Here is a 17,365-nt window from a genome sequence, read left to right on the forward strand (position 1 = left end):
GATAAAATATATTGCAGAAAAGTTTTGTATTTGTGATTTCCAAGAAAATTTAGCTTTTTTTTTTTTAATTAAATGTATGTGAAACACTTTAATAAAAAGAATATTTTTTAATGTATCCCATTAATTATTATTGTTATTTGTGTCATTGTTAGATCTAGGAGTTTCCTTGTCTTCTGGTTTGGGTTCAAAATTACTAAACTTCGTTTTAAAGTAACAGTTTAAAGCTGCTCGTTCAAAATGGAACGGTAATAATCATGAGAAAAATTGATTACAAGCTTTATATTACAGAATTATTATACAGAAATACTATATAAATAAGTACCTTACAAGCTTAGAAATTAACTAGCATAAATGTCACCAAAATGAAGGTCGAAGGTTACAGTTACTTTCAAATAATCTGATTTTACACCATTAAACTATTGAAGTTATTAATTTGCTAAAAGTTTAAAAAAAAAGTTGATGAAAGTTATAAAAGCTATTATTTTTCTCAGTGCAATTCTCAATAAGATTTAACTAATTAAGATTTAATTCAAGCAGAATAAAGATTTTTTTTCAATCCTTATAAGGGGAAAAAAACACTTTTCTACATAAAAATGAGATTTTATTAAAATTTTTACTAAAATTTTACTAGATCAATAAAATATTTTTTAAAAATTATTCCTCCAGCTGTTCATTAAAGAAAATTTCCTCTTTTTTTAAGTGTTAAAATGTATTTTTCTAATGAAGTAAGTTATGAAGCCATCTTTGACTCCAAAGGACTATTGAAGATTAATTCAGTCAACATATTCATCATGAAAGTTGAATAAATCGTAGTTTTCTTCATGATTCTAATAAGCATCAGATTCATCGTCGTCAGATTCGCTCTCGTCAGAATCAATGTCGGAATCCCATAGTTCGTCAAACGATTCTTCATCGGAATCCTGTAATTCGTCAAACGATTCTTCATCGGAATCCTGTAATTCGTCAAACAATTCTTCGTCGGATTCCATTAGTTCGCCTGGTGATTCCTCGTCGGATTCCAACAGTTCGTCAGACGATTCCTCGTCGGATTCCAACAGTTCGTCAGACGATTCCTCGTCGGATTCACTGTCAAGCGGAATAAAATTTGCAATGTTGGTGTGCTCTTCGAATTCATTGTGTTCTTCAAACAACTGATTTCTGAGTTTCGGTTCAAAATTATTGTTGAGTTTCAAGCGACAAATGGGACAAGACAATTTCCTCTTAAACCATTTAAAAATACAACTAGAATGAAAAGAGTGCGAACAAGGTAGTGCATACATATCACTGACTAACTCAGATTCCAAGCAAATTATGCAATTTTCAGCATTAGTGGCTATGCCTGTCTCACCAATTCTTCGATCGTTTTCACCCTGGCAATTTTTGCTATTGTTTTCTTTAGATGACCTTGCATATGGATGGTGTCTCTGATTGGTTGTCGTTCTGTGCATTGCCATCAAATTTCTGAAAAAAGAGCTATCAGAAAATGGTATTTTGGATGTTTAAAGACTTCATTATGTAAGAGCTTAGTGCAGAACCACGTTGAGTGACATTTTAAGAACGCTCATGTTTCTTAACTCATATTTGTATATTTACAGTGAGCTGCAAGTTAATATTAACTTATTCAGCCACGTCTTTAGGCAATTTTCAATAGAAGTTTTGTTTATAAGTAGTTTCATGATATTTGTAAAATTGATTTTAAAAATTTTCTATAATAGAACACGTTCTTCCACTAAACTCTTCAATTATAAAATGAAAAAAAAAAAAAAATATGCCTGTAGGCAAGTGAATGNAAAAAAAAAAAAAAAAGCCAGTAGGCAAGTGAATGGAAGATCGGAAAAGGCTTTAAGAATATAAGTTTAGCTAGTGCATTAGTTTTAATTAGCAATAATAATAATAGTTATAGCTTTAAAATTTCTAATCAGCTCAAAATAAGCAATAAACTATACCAACAACGAAAAGTATCTCAAGTATCGCACGGCAATAGGGGCTAAATTTTTGTATACAGATAAATTTTAGAGCTAGAATATTATATATATATTATGAGTGCACAATGTTATTTATTTATTTATTTTTCCGCATCGAAATACACTACCAGTCATTAAAATTGGTATCTCAGGGAAGAAATTCAAATTAAACTGTTTAATTTTTTTAAAAATTTTAAAAAAAATTTTAAAAAAATTTTTAAATCCTTAAGACTTTTTTATTTTAACATATTTCCAAAAAATAATTTTTCTCAGTACTTACAATATTCATCTTAACAATTTTGTGCATTTGCTGAAATAGATTATTTTTACAGATTATTTTGTAAAAAAGTAGAAAAAAAGTTTAAAAATTTCTGTAGGTATATATAACATGCTGTAAAAGTTGTAATACCTCATAAAATGCTTATACCATGCACAGTTTAAATAAGTGCATTATACTTAAGATAAAAAAGTTTACTTCAAAGCTTTATCTTATATAAAAAAAATTCCTTTGGGATTTAATTAAGATTAAAACACAAAATTATCATCTATGAGAAAANAATTTTTAATACCTCATAAAATGCTAATACCATGCACAGTTTAAATAAGTGCATTATACTTAAGATAAAAAAAGTTTACTTCAAAGCTTTATCTTATATAAAAAAAATTCCTTTGGGATTTAATTAAGATTAAAACACAAAATTATCATCTATGAGAAAAAGCACTTTAAAGTCTGCTGAGCAAGTTTCTGTATTAATTTAAAATCATTCATAACTTTTTTAAAAATGTAGATAGAGAGATGATGTTTTTTTCAGTACATTTGAAATAGTTTAAAACTTTATCATAAGCAATAAAAAAAATTTCGATATTTCGGTCATTTTTTGGGTATTGTGGTATGGTGGGTATGTGGTATTTTTTGGGTATTTTTTGGGCATTTTTTGGGTAAAATGCAAGTACTACAAATTAACCACAACCCCGGTAGGCTATAATCTTTCTTTAATCAAAGTCAGACATGTACTCTTCTTCATACACGAGACATTATGATAACTCGAAAATAATGTTCAAATGCAAATTAAATATGAAAAAAAAAATTGCTGAATCACTGCTTTTTATATGTCGTTACTTTTCGTCTGTTATGAAAATTTAATCGTTTGCACTTTCTATCGTTTTTTTTTTATCTATCATTCAAATTTTACAAGTGTGGCCAGACATCTTCTTGGTAGATCAATTTTAATGGCCAGCAGTGCAGTTATAAAGTTATAGATTGTTTAAAACGACAATTTTTATTTCAATTATGACGCAAATTCTTAAAATCGATAATCAAAAAATGGCTATAAATGATTATTTTAGGTTAAACTTAATTTTCATTCGCGTGACAATTTAAGAAATTTGGATCCGAATTTTATTTAAATAATTTTCCATCGTTTGCTACAAAGTTTTATTTTATCGTGCTATATTTTGAACCAAAAGAGAAAAGAAATTACCACATTTTAAAACAAAAAAATTCGACATAGTGAAAAAATTTAATCTATCTCAAAGCAAGAAAATGGTGGCAACTACTTTACACTAAAATAAGTGCAGTGAATCACCATGCATAAGTCTTGGTTCTTGGTGTGGTGAAACTTCAAGAGTGTTCTTTTTTGATAAAAAGCAACAGCCACCTTTTTTTGTATTCAGTAGCACGAAAGTTCAAAACTACAATAAGATATGATGCATGAAGAGTCAGTAAAGTTTTTTTTACAATACAATATAAAGTAAGAATCATTAATTCAGAATGCATGCATGCATATAATTCTTAAAATAAAATTAGTTTGTTAATCAAACGCACGCACAGCACAGAGAGAATATTAAGATTAATTAGAGCTAGGTTCAATAAAATAAAAACGAATAGAAATTACTTATAAATAAATACAATTGACAGACCTACATAAATCTTTTTATGAGAACATAATTATAGCCCAGTGGTTAGAGAAAATGGTTAATTATAGCCCAATGGTTAGAAGTTCAGCGCAAGAATTAAAAAAAGCAAGCGGCCCTCTTCTTCTTATCCTTTCACCGAATTTGTTCCAATTTGTTGAATACCATTTTTCTCTTCCGTTTACTACAAAATTGCTAATATCCTATCCCGTTTCGGTTTTAAAGTTCTTTTCAGGCCTGTTAACAAAATTAAATATAACTCATTTAGAGATCCTATCAGTAATGAAAATTCGAGGGGGCATTTACCACATACCTTCCCAGTGCGATCTTAGCTACATATGTCAAACCAGGCGAGCTTTAAAATTTAGACTATTGGAACACGATGGCTAAGTACGTTATAAAGAACACGATAAATCTTCAATTACCGCTCATTGTTGTTATAATCTTGAGCAATTTCGACAATGCTAAAATTATTTCCACCCCTGTCACATCAGTTCATCTTGATTCCTTTCTAGAATCTTGTTCCATTCACATGAATGCTGATTCCCTTGTTAACGACATGGTTTCCTCACCACCTCTCGATAGCGATTGGAAATGCATTTTGTCCTGATTTGCCCCTCTCAGCCACAGCGGCTTTTTAGCACTTTTTTTCCCCAACCTTTTGCTTCTTTCTCAGCTACCGCGGTTTTTCAAGTTTTGTTCCTCATCTTTCATTATTTTTCGTCGTGTTAGCAAATTTATGTTTTGTTCCAGATTACTTTTGATTTCTTCTTTCATATCTGGAATGTCTTGAGAATGGCCACCTATCTTTGAGGGCTTAACACAATATTGACTTTTATTAACATCCTCAAGTATTCTAGACGTTTATCAAGTTTACTAGTCGTAAAGCGATTAATTTTGAAATATCTGAAAAGCTATTAATATTTTTGACAGAGATCGGCATTCGTCACTCAAAATAATGAATACTTATTCAAAATCTTCCTGAAAAATGAATTAATCAGTATCATTAGTCAGAAATATTTTAAGTTAAAGACGAATTATTTATTTTTTCAGACTTAATTCCTTATTCATTAATCAAGAATAAATTAAAAATGAATGATTTCACTGCTCAACAGAAATGGGCGCCGAATACTGTAATCGACTGCAATCGTAATTAAATACTAGTAAATAGAGTTTTTCAAACTACTTGTAATCGTAATTAGCCCCAGTAGTCACAGTTAGAAGTAACAATAATTTCTGATGAAAAGCGATTATGATTATATACGCGACAAGATGCGATTGCAGTTAATTATGATTACAAATAACCAAACTTATTGAGAGCAAGCAATAGTGACTACAAGTAATCATACAGTACGATTACATGTAATCTTTTACAGAAGCAATTTTTCATTTGCTTTTATTTTTTTATTTATATTTTAAAAAACATACTGAAAATATAAAGGTCTTACACAAATTTGTTTAAAATATTGTAAAATTTGCATAGAATTTTTTATTCCTTTGCATAATTATATTTACAAAATGAGTTTACAAATAATTTTTCATTTCGTATATTGTGACTTTTTAATGAAAACTGAATCATGCATAAAAAAATATAAGCGAAATCTATCACAATATTTAGAATTTTATAGAAAATAATAAACAAGACAAACTTCTACGACATTCCAACGATGGAACATCAAAAAATATTTTACAATGTTGAAACAGAAAAACCACCAGAATAATGTTAGTTGTTTTATAATATAGAAAACGTAGAAAATTATTTCGAAATCTTTCGATACATTTATTTACTTATTTTTTTCATTCTATTAGGAATTCAGATAACGCTGCATTATTTCAAGGTAGAACGAATAAAAGTAAAATAAAGAATTTTTAGGATTTGATTATTTATGAAGCCTTTCATTTAACGTTTTGTGAAACAGAGTTTACTATAAGCTTTGAAAACTGGATTGATAATGTGACAAGAAAAATCCAAAATTAAACAGAAAAATTATTTGATAAAGTAATATTGTTAATTTTATGTGTAAAAGTAACAACAGAACATTTTTCAATTTTAAGGGCAAAATGGTTAATAATACACTTATAATATAAGCAATCTAGATCATGTTGCAAACTAATTGCATTCGAAATTGTATTTGCATATTTAAAAATTTTCAAACAGTATGCAAAAATAAATAAAGAATTTTTGAAAACGTGACAAAGATAATTTAGATATAAGCGAAGAGCAGAGGTTCAATATTTCAGTTCAGAGGGAGTGTCCAAAACAATTGGTAAACTTTTTTATGTTTATATAATTAAAATTAAAATTCAATAAAGTATACATTTAGAAATTGATTTTAAAATTTGATTTGAGCATTTAGCAGAAGGATAAAACCAGATTCAGTAACAATATATTCCTATATTTCTGAAAATCGTGAATTGTGTTTCATTATTCTTCAAGGTTTTAACTTTTTTTTTACTGCATTTTGTTTCTCTGATAGATTCAGAATATTGGTAAAAGAATTATTATTAAATAAAGAATAATGACGTCACGTGAAAAGTATGAACTAGATCTTTCAAAAACACGACTGTCGAAGTATTGTTTATTTTTCAAAAGTTGAAGGTATTTGGAGCGAACTCCAAAAGCTCCGGGTCGCGGAACAGATTAGAACATCAGACAGCACAAAACATAAGAAAAAAAAATCTAATTTGTTAAAGAAGTTATAAATCGCAAAACATTACTTTAAAATAGATTAAAAAAACATTTTCTTTAGTTTTTTATCACTATTAAAAAAACTATTTTTTCCACCTAAAATGACTATTTACTAACTTTTCTTGTTAAATTTAGATATTATCACACATGTAGTAAACAAAATAATATTGTTTTAAATTATCACAATAAATATTTAGGAAAAGGTTCAGTTAATATCACAATTTTTTTTTTTTTAATTTTCAATATTTCAGCTGTTTTTAAAAACTAAATTCTCAACTCAAACTCTTTATACAGTACTTAATTCAAAAAAATTTAAAGGGTAAAATGAGGAAAGATATATAAAAATATTTCTTAAATTATAGCTTTAAAGCTCGTACTCTGAATAATCCATCACTTTTTAAGGCACCCTATCGACAATTGTTCCGATTCTTTTGAATCAATAAAACAGCTAGATCTTAATTTTATAAGAAATTTTATAAAAAATTAATTACGATTATTTAAAGCTGTAAAACGACTAGAAACCAAGTTCAATACTGTATAAAATTTGCAAAACTTTTTCATTTATTTAATAAAAATGTTTACTTACCAAACAAGTGGGATCAATTCATTTCAGAATATTTATTCCATTCAATTTTCGCTAACGACAACTACGATTTTCAATAAAAACGATGTTCTTTTTTTATTTATTAAGATCATAAGCAACATACATATGATTATTTAAAAAGAAATTTTTTTAAATATTTATTTGAGAGTTTACATCGCTACATCAGATGTATATAGACGAAAATATAAATGTTAAATGCAATACTCTAGCTCTAAAAATATTTATCTGCGCAGAATAACATTGTATTTCCTATTGAAGAAATTATAAGATTTATTATTTCAATGCTGAGACGGAGAACTTACTCTTCTACTTAAGAAAATCGTTTTAGAAAATTCATAACAGGAACTAATCTATGTTTGAGATAAGTTCCATTTATCGCTTGTATTTTTAAAAATGGCACGAGTATATTGTTTGTATATATGTTCGTAGGTAGTAAGTACATGTGTACGATGTATGAAATTATGTGTACATGCATTAAATGCAGTACCTACAATGAATATTTGTATGAATGTATGTGCGTATATAAACGTACGTATGTAAATATAAAGTATATGTGTGCGTACACAAATATCTATACATACAAAGTATGAATCTGTATAAAGAATTTATGTAAGTTCAAACGTTCATACAATGTACTTATGTATGTAATACACACACAAAAAAAAATATCCTGCATAACTTTTAATTTAATGATCGGAATTTCACGTACTAGGATTCAATCTTAATGGGGCAGTGGTGTGACATCAAATATTCTAATTAACTAAAGCAGACGATATTTTAAGTTATGAAATCGCAGAAAAAACGTATTTTCTCTGAATAAATATTCCTTTTTTTTCCGACGGATAGTAATTTTGAGACGTACTTTAAAATAATATGTGGACTCAAACTAGGACTTAATCTGTTGGTTCTTAGACTCAATCACAATAATTCAAGAGGGTGACCTCAAATATGCTAATTAATTAGTGCAGATGATATTTTAATATACGAAATAAAAGACACAAACGTACTTTCTCAGAATAAATATACCGTTCCTTCGACAGATTATGATTTCCGAAATATAGGGTGTAGCCGTAATCTGGGAAATATGGTTCTAATAGTTTGGTCAAGTTGTTGTTGTTAATTTACGTCGCACTAGAGCTGCACAATGGGCTATTGGCGACGGTCTGGAAAACATCCCGGAGGATGATCCGAAGACATGCCATCACAATTTTGATCCTCTGAGGAGGGGATGACACACCCACTTCGGTAGCCCGACGACCTGCGCGCGAAGTCGAGCACTTTACGGTAGCACAGTTTAACGAGGACCAGTACCGCACACCCTCGGTCCCTACGCAGACTGATCCAAGTGGTCACCCACTCGCACACTGACCGCAGCCAGTGATGCTTGACTTCGGTGATCTGCTGGGAACCGTGTCTTAACGATCAGCCCACTGCGGGACTAGTTTGGTCAAGAGAACGGGTGAAAGTTTGGATTCCTTATTGTTAATTTTACTTTTCACATATTTCGCCATATCTCGAGAACTTTTTAAGCGATTTAAAACCTTTTTGCACACAATTTAAAATTGGTTTATCTAAAGACATTTTTACGCAAAAAATAATTTTTAATAATTATTATTTTATTTGAAAATAGTCGAAAAAATTCGAATTGTAAGGTATACAAATCTTTACATGATTTTAAAGTATGTAATTTGTACGGTAAAATACAAAATTTGAACGAAATCATTCGAATAGTTCCTAAGAAATCGAATTTTAATAAGTTCGATATTTTAAATTCAATTTGCCAGGAACTATTAAATTATCTCAGGAACGAGAAATTGGGCAAAAATATTGAATTTACTCATGAATCATTAATATTATTCAAACATTTGCATAATGAAAGATGAATAATTACTAAACTTGCATATGAATAATCCTTCATAATAATTTTATTCTGACTAAAATTTCTCTGATAGATGATCATCTCTGATTTTTGACTACTTTCTTATGCACTAAGAAAATTTTTGGTTCAAAATGAAATGTAATAAGGGTGTGGGGGATTTTTAATTATAGACTATGTCAACCTTCATCTATCAAAAGGTGCCTCATGATAGAATCAAGTTAACATGTGTTATATACTAGTGAATTGGTATTTATTATTTATAGTGGTAGTTACGCCACAAGGGAAACCCAAAATAATAATAATAACTATCGTCATATATACTTACTATCTACACAAAAATTATAAAATGTAAATGTAAAAAGCTAGCAATTATGCTAATATACTATGACAAAGAATTAACGGAAATTGTAACAGTTTGAAGAAGATTAACTTTTTGAAAACGTTGAATGCATATCTACCTTAACTTGTAATTAAATATAGCTTATTGAAAAATTAACTAAATAATTACCTGTATTATTTATCAGAAGTGAAACCAAAAGATACTGATTTGAGTAATATATTGAAGGGGGAAAAATTATAATAGACAGCTTTATTTAAAATATATTTAGAGTCGATGTAAATTTTAAAATTTCGGAATCCATCTTACAGCTCATTTTATAACATTTCTTTATTAAAAGCATGCAGTGGAATCCAAACTGGATCAAACAAAAGTTATATCAATCCCAGCAAAAACTCATTTTATTTGCAAGTTATTAAAAACATTAAAGTTTATGTAAACAGGATCTTATCTTTGATTAAAAGCCAGTTTTTCTAAGATTTAATATTTGAAATTTTTGATTTTGTAGTAATTTCCAGACAGGATATGTTCTTCCTGTAAAACTATTAGGCAAGATTTTCTTTTCCTTTTTTTTTTTTGTATATATATATATATACAAGCGTATATAAATAATTAGGTTTCGTTAGATTATGCAGTGATCAAGTGACGTGCTCAACTGTACTCGCACTGCCTTAACGTGATCAAAGGCAAGTATAGGGCGGCTTTCAGGAGAACTCCTCTAGATTCTTGTCTCTCGTCGTGGTGGGTACTATGGTTACGATAGGAAAGAATACTTCGAATATGGGTGACGGGTGAATAGTTTAGTTTTAATCTTAGCGTAGGTAGTCGTGAGTAAGTCAATCGACACCCTCTTTCCTCCATTCCCCCCACCCATTAGAAATGTGCTCTCGTTTGTTACCATAGCAGCAGACAGTCTCAGATTTTCAGTCTGGAGGAGTTCTCCTCAAAGCCGCACTGTAACCATCAATGAGATGTTGCTTTAAGCGGAAATTGTGTGTAAATATGGGTAATTGTAAGTGATATGACAGAGTGGCAAAAAGGGGTAATTGTGTTTGGCCGTGCCCATGGTCATACGGTAAATGTTGTTGCTGGATTTGTGGGTGTTACGTTTACGGAAGACGACGGCGGAATTGTGGTTGGATAAAGATCCTGCATGAAAGGTACCGGAGACGTGTTTCACGACTTGTCAATTAAAATCGCTTCTAAACCCGGCAGGAATCGCTTCGGTTAGTGAATGAAGGTCCATCCCGACTTCTGAGTGAGAGAAAATTACGACGAGAGCTGCATGCAATGAACTATTGAAGTCGAATACCTCGTAAGAGGCCATTGCTCACACAGGCAGGGGCCTCCCTGGCCGAGCGGTATCGCCGGTCCAAACGCTCTGTTAAGCGTGGAGGTAGCGGGTTCGAATNTCTAAACCCGGCAGGAATCGCTTCGGTTAGTGAATGAAGGTCCATCCCGACTTCTTAGTGAGAGAAAATTACGACGAGAGCTGCATGCAATGAACTATTGAAATCGAATACCTCGTAAGAGGCCATTGCTCACACAGGCACATAAAGCTGTGCGACTTGAAATCATCGAACGTGGACAGTCGCTGACTGGCGGAATGGTCTGAAGAATCAGGTTTTTGCCTTTATTCAAATGACGTACGTCGTCGAGGGCACTGAAGACCCGTTGAAACAATTCATCCTCACTGTGTTCAAGCCGGATGTGAGTCTGCCATGTTTCAGAGATGTTTTTCTTAGTATGGATTGGGCCCCCTAACTGAGGTGGCCACTAACATGAACCACCAGGTTTAATTGAGCATTCTGGATGATCAGGTATTGCTTTTCAGTCAACATCTTCTTCATGAAGAGTATGCTGTCAATACTCCTATTTTTCAAGATGACAACAACGAAGTTGATCAGGCTAGAGAAATATGTGACTGGTTTCATGACACTCAATTGCATCTCAACTGGCCTGCAAAATCACCCGACTTGAACCCCATTGAAAATTTGTGGGACATGTTGGAATAACGGGTAAAACACCGAAATCAGCATTCTCGCAATTTGGTGGATTTGAGCTATCACATCTTCAGCGTGTGGCTTAAACTGGATACGACGTACCTGCAAAATCTTGTGGTCTCAATTCCTAACTGAATCCAGGCGGATATCAAATCCAGAAGCGGTGTTACACTTTATTCAATAATGTTTTTCATGATTTCTCGAAGGGTGACTAATTTTTTGTCCGTTGTGCTTACCTAAAAAAATGAACATGTGTGTGGTACACTTGTGGCGTTATCTTAAAATAGCAAGAGACTGAAGTCTTGAGTAACTTTCAAGGTCATTAATTATGCCTTCACCAAAATTAGACAGAACGAAATTTGCTAGGAAAAGAAAGCATAACAGAAACAAAATCAATTCACAGATCTAGGGTTACTGTCTTATCTTTTAAAAAATATGGTCCAAAACATCGAGGCCCAGACCTGAGTAATTTAATACAGAAAGTGAATAGTTATGGGAAAGCTGCAAATTATTTTAAAGAATGTGAATTAGACCAATGTGAATATCTGAAATTAACACCCTCCCCGCGGTGAGCTTTAGTCTCGATCTTGAATTTACTGAGAGAAAAGGACAACAGGGTAAAATATACTCGTACGAGAATTTCCACGTGATAAGTTTTCGATGTAACTTTTTACAATGAGCCAAACAAAATCACACCGAAGTCGATATATCTAACAGTTAAGATGTTTAAGTAGAAGCAGAGCAAATTCTGACTCATACATATTTAGGCGTCTGACATTGCTATCCAGGCAAATGAGGTATGGATTCCAATGTAATTTCTATGCAGTCGGTCACTTCTCCATGTTTGCTGGGAAAGACTACCAATCAAACAAAAACAACATTGCCTTTGACAATTCTAGTTCAGCTTTAGTAATTATCATAATTTTGACAAGTAAACAAAAATCAAAACAACTTAAGGTTATTTTTCGAAGGCTTTGTCTTAAATGAAATGCTTTTTTGCGAATAATATGCTATTTTCATAACTGCTGTGATAAAGAAAGGCTGCTAAAGATAGCGCTGTTCTACGTTTATTTTGAAAATGGCGCAAAATGTCAATATGGAGAAAAGACAGTATTGTGAAAATGAAAAGCGTTTGTGATCGAATTTTTTATTATTTAAAAACTTACTCCGATGCTGCATTACCTGAGCTTATAAAAATTTCTAAAAACTAAGAATAAGACAGTGATTTTGATAATTTTTATCTAGGTAGAAAAATGTCTCCAAATTGGAGCATTTTAAAAACTTTTCAAGTATTAAATTATTTATCCGTTCTAAAACCCAGATAATTTTTCACGGCATGATTAAATCGCGTTGCGTCAATTATAAGGTACTTCAACTATGGCTAACACAACAGGACCCACTTATAACAAGCCCACACTTAAAAAAATTCCGGATTTAACAAGCAAAACAGAATGTTCTGTTTGGTACAATTTAATTCTGATACATGATTATTGTAAAATATCTTTCAGTTATTTAGAGATAGTTTAATCATTTATCAAATTTATTGCCTACAGGTATAAGCTTCTATGGGAAAGGCAACAGAGAGTGAATATCACGTCAATTCATTGTCACATTTCCAGAAGGAAAAAAGTTTGAAAAAATGATTGCAGAAGCAGATTTTAATTTCAGAATCACATGAAAGAAAAACTCATTTCCAACCCTTACCTTCTCTTGAAAGCATGCTTTTTAATCAGCTGCTTATAATGTTGAAAAGAAATGTTTTATCCGTAAAAGAAAAAGTCAAAATTATAAACCATTAGATGAAGTAGAAAAAAATTTGAAATGAATAATATATTATGTAAAATGCAACCTGCATAAGTTGTTTTTGTGCTTAATTTTATTTTACAAACCTTGTATTCAGATTTAACAAGCATTATTCTTTCTTTAACCCAGGGGTGATTGTGAAACAAAGTCAAAAACCCAGAATAGTTTATGGGCATAAAATCAATAATTAAATTTCCTACCAATGATGACTATATTTTATAACTTTATCAACAAATTCTTGAAGCCCTCCTGTAGACACACACACACAAAAAAAAATTTTTCTTTTGAACCATCATACCAAAGGAAAAAAATGAAGATACAATATGTAAAATTGAAAATATCCAATTATTGTAATATCAACTCATTAGGTTGGAGGATAAGTGGCTGCTAAGTTTAATACTGGCTCCCTACTGAAAATTTAATTTCTCAGGTCTAGAAACAGATTTTCTATACTGGAATGCTTGCAGCTAAAAATGTGACTTTTTCATATGCAAAAGAATCAAATTCCAAATAAGAACTGTCCATATTCTCTGTACAAGTTATTAGATTAAAAACAGTATAGTTCAAGGGCAAAAAATAGCTCAAAAGTTATCAAACAAAAGTTTCACTCAATTATACTGGTTGCCCAAAAATGGCTTCATTGAATGATGTCAATAAAAGAAAATCAAAAAGAAATATATCATGACTGTGTTTTGCTTATGAAATCCAGAAATTTTATCCTCATCAAATTTCAAAATTAGTTAAGTTTACAAGTATATTAGCATTAATTGAAAAACTATAACAAAGAATCAGGGTGCGCAGCCTAACTTTTCAACAAAAATAAGCACCTTTAAAGCACTCAAAAAATTTTTTTAAGCATTTTTTTTTAAAAATGAAAAGCATAAATAAGATAAGCACTAGTTAATGAAATTTTTTTCTTCCTATTGTAAATATATATATTAATACACGAAATGCAAAGCCTTTATAGAAAAAACTACTTGATTGTGATAAAATAACTAATTTCTGACAAAGAACTCTTTCGTTTATTACATTAGCCGCCATAAAAACAATTTATGGAGAATTATTGATACATTCATTATTAAGACGCACATTCTATTTTTCAAATTAATAATTATTTCATTTGATTACGTAAAAAATAATAATTTTAGTTCAAAACTAGTTTTTTCTTTAGATTTAAATAAAAACTATTTATAAACATATATTCAACAAAACAATAAAAAGATAAATATTATTGATTATACTGAATTTATAAAGATAAGTAGAGAATTATGCAAACTAATAAATTCATATTGCTAATGTAAATTAGTGAAATCACTTTCTTAAAATCTTGTCTTTAAATATTATAGTTTTTTTTTTTTTTTCATAAAATAACTTATTGAAAATTTTATAAGTAATAAGAAAAAAAGTTTAAAATTTTATTCAACTAGTGAGCAATCCCTCAGTTAAAATATCCTACGATTAAAATTCTCACATAATTCTTATCTTTATTAGTGTTGCATTATTTAGGCTCAGAAAAAAGGCACTTAAACTATGGCTTTTTTTTTTATTTTCTTTGGTGACAGAACTTCAAAAAACCATGTTAAAAACTAATACTTTTAAAAATTCTAACATTTTTAAAGCCGTGCCAAAGTGGCGTTTCATATGAGCTTTTGAATCATTTATCTATAGTGGCATGGAAAATAACTTAAAGATGTTTACAAAACAAAAACTCACACATCAAAATGAACTTTGCAACCATTTTAAAATCTCCCCCCTCCCCCAAAAGCATAGGAAGTAGGCAGTCATACACACACATATATATATATGACGCCAGGTGGCTGAGTGTCAGCACTTCGCACTCCTGCGTTCGATCATTGGGTCGGGCAAGGTCGACTCAGATTTTCATCCCACCAGTGGGTAGATAAATGAGTACCAAGCATGCTTGGGGACTAAGCACTGGGGGTTCCACATTCGGCTGACCACCTAACCGGAACACCAGCTCCTGCACTCCAGAGCCCAAGAAAACTGAGATGGGCACAGTAGGCCCTGGCCCTCTATGGGATGTTGCACAGTTTAGTGTATATATGTATGTATATGTATATATACAGTTGCCCCATTCAAGTATGATACATCAAATGTAAAATCATTAAAACAATAAGAATTCATTATTAATATTGCTTTACAATTTATTTACAAGTATAACACATTTACATATAAAAAAAAGCATAAACCATCAATCAATAGGATTATACTGCCATGCAATTAAAAAAACAATGTAAGTGCTTCACCATTGAGTCTGAGTAAAATGGCTCGACAGCTTTTTTCCTTACAAACGCGAACATAGTATTTAAAAAAAAAAAAAACATTCAAAAATAAGATTTATTTTTGAATGTTTTTTTTCCCCAGCAAAATATGTAGCTTACCATACAAAGATGCCAAATAGATAAAAATCTCAATGTTGAATTTTTTGTCGCTTACGTTGATTTTTCAATTGCACGGCAGTATAATTGTGCAAGCAAAATCTATATATACACATAGTTATAAAAAGAACTTACTGAAGTTCTATAGGCCTGGTTAAATCCAAGGAATTTTATGCAATAACTTTGTCAACACAACAGAAATTTTTGTTAATTTTTTTTAAGAATTTATAAATTAGTCGGGCACCAAACTAAAATCTTTAGATTACAATGGCCACCAAATTTTCAAAGCATATCAGAAAAAGGATAGTTATGTCTAATTTTAATAACAGTAATTGTTAAAAGAACTTTACAATGAAAGATTACTGAGCAAATTGCTAATTTTTTTAAAAATATTTTTCTCTGCTTCATTTAATCTATAAAATAAAAATGTATCAGGGTCTAAAAAATAACCAGTTGATGCATTGAGAATATATAGTTGACAAATTGCATAAGCTTGGTCTGGTGTCCCGGTAACAGATAAGTACCATATTTTCATTGGCAATAGTTTGAATATAAAATTTAATAGCACAAGAGACAATACAAGATACTGCACCAAAGGTAAAAGCTACTAGGTTGTTAATGATGTTCTCTCAAACTTCATCACCAGGGAAAATAAAATAATAAAGTCATAATTTGTCAGCCGTAAAATCAAAGCAAAGTTTTAATAAACTAAATAAAAATTATTAATATTGATTTACTTATGTATTTTTTCATGAGCCAAAACTATGCAGCTGCGGAGTAATTTTCAAATACATAAAAATGAAATCACTGCTTGACATTAACACAAGACTGTGGCTTCTCTTTATATTGGCATTTCACATTATTTTCATCGCTAGCATACAGGCATTGCTTTTCATTGTTAGCAAAACTGCAGCTGGACAAAATTTAATCAAATACTATGAACAATTACAAACTCACAACAGTTATTAAAGTGGAATATTATTTACTAACAATCACAATTTAAAAATGTGACAGGGCTTCAGTATATCAACCATAACAGATTTTTTTTTTTAAAATCAATATATACACAGTGAGTAGTTACATTTCTTCAACAATCACTTTGGCAAACACTAACCAAACTAAAGAAAACTCATTAAAATAATTCTAATACCACAGCTACTACATTAGTTATACAATATATTCCATGGTATATTTCAAAAGCGAATTGATTTTACTTAATAAACATCGAAATGTTATTATCCTATTCTAAAAGGATTCTTCAAGATTTAAATAAAATTTATTAAATTACAAAGCTTTATAGGATTCAGAAGTCTGATCATTGTAACAAGCTATTCAGCACATAGATTCAAAAATGCTCCAAGTACCATTTTAGTTTTCAAAATTCTACAAATTTGCACCATATTTTTAAAATAATCTTTTTCCTATTAAGTGAAATTAGAGGAAAGTACATTTATAGTTTTAGATAAAGAACCAGATTGAAATACTTAAAAACTAGTGCTAAGTATTATATTACTAGTGCTAAGTAATTATAACCATGAGTTTTCTGCATGATTGGCAGATATTCGATAAGTTTTAAACATGGACTAAACTTAATCAAATACCTACTCTGAAAGAAGGGGAAGAAAAAATAACCATCTAACATTATATTTTGGTAACAATATGAACCTTATTATTCACAATTTAAAATTGCTTTGCTTGCTATGATTTTGTTGACAATTATCCGAGTTAGTATTATTTATATTGAAATATTTTGTTTCGTTCTTCATGGATAGC

General features: G+C 30.3%; 1 protein-coding gene across 2 annotated transcripts; it reads right to left on the reverse strand.

Annotated features, from left to right (window-relative positions):
• Positions 1-588: 588 nt before the first annotated feature.
• LOC107441558 (RING finger protein 145 homolog) lies at positions 589-9,713 on the reverse strand. Of its 2 annotated transcripts, XM_071187145.1 has the most exons (3): positions 9,559-9,713; positions 3,551-3,656; positions 589-1,461 (listed from the first exon to the last, which is right to left on the reverse strand). In XM_071187145.1, the coding sequence occupies exon 3, from the start codon at positions 1,452-1,454 to the stop codon at positions 828-830; it is 627 nt and encodes a 208-aa protein (XP_071043246.1). In that variant the 5' UTR covers positions 1,455-1,461; positions 3,551-3,656; positions 9,559-9,713; the 3' UTR covers positions 589-827. The 2 variants fall into 2 exon arrangements, with proteins under 2 accessions (XP_071043246.1, XP_015910352.3); XM_016054866.4 differs by lacking the exon at positions 3,551-3,656.
• Positions 9,714-17,365: the final 7,652 nt, after the last annotated feature.

The sequence above is a fragment of the Parasteatoda tepidariorum genome, chromosome 1, assembly GCF_043381705.1.
Source record: "Parasteatoda tepidariorum isolate YZ-2023 chromosome 1, CAS_Ptep_4.0, whole genome shotgun sequence".
Taxonomy (NCBI): domain Eukaryota; kingdom Metazoa; phylum Arthropoda; class Arachnida; order Araneae; family Theridiidae; genus Parasteatoda; species Parasteatoda tepidariorum.

Excerpts from the sequence above, each read along its gene's own strand:
- LOC107441558 (XM_016054866.4), bottom strand. The coding sequence starts at position 1,454 with ATGGCAATGCACAGAACGACAACCAATCAGAGACACCATCCATATGCA.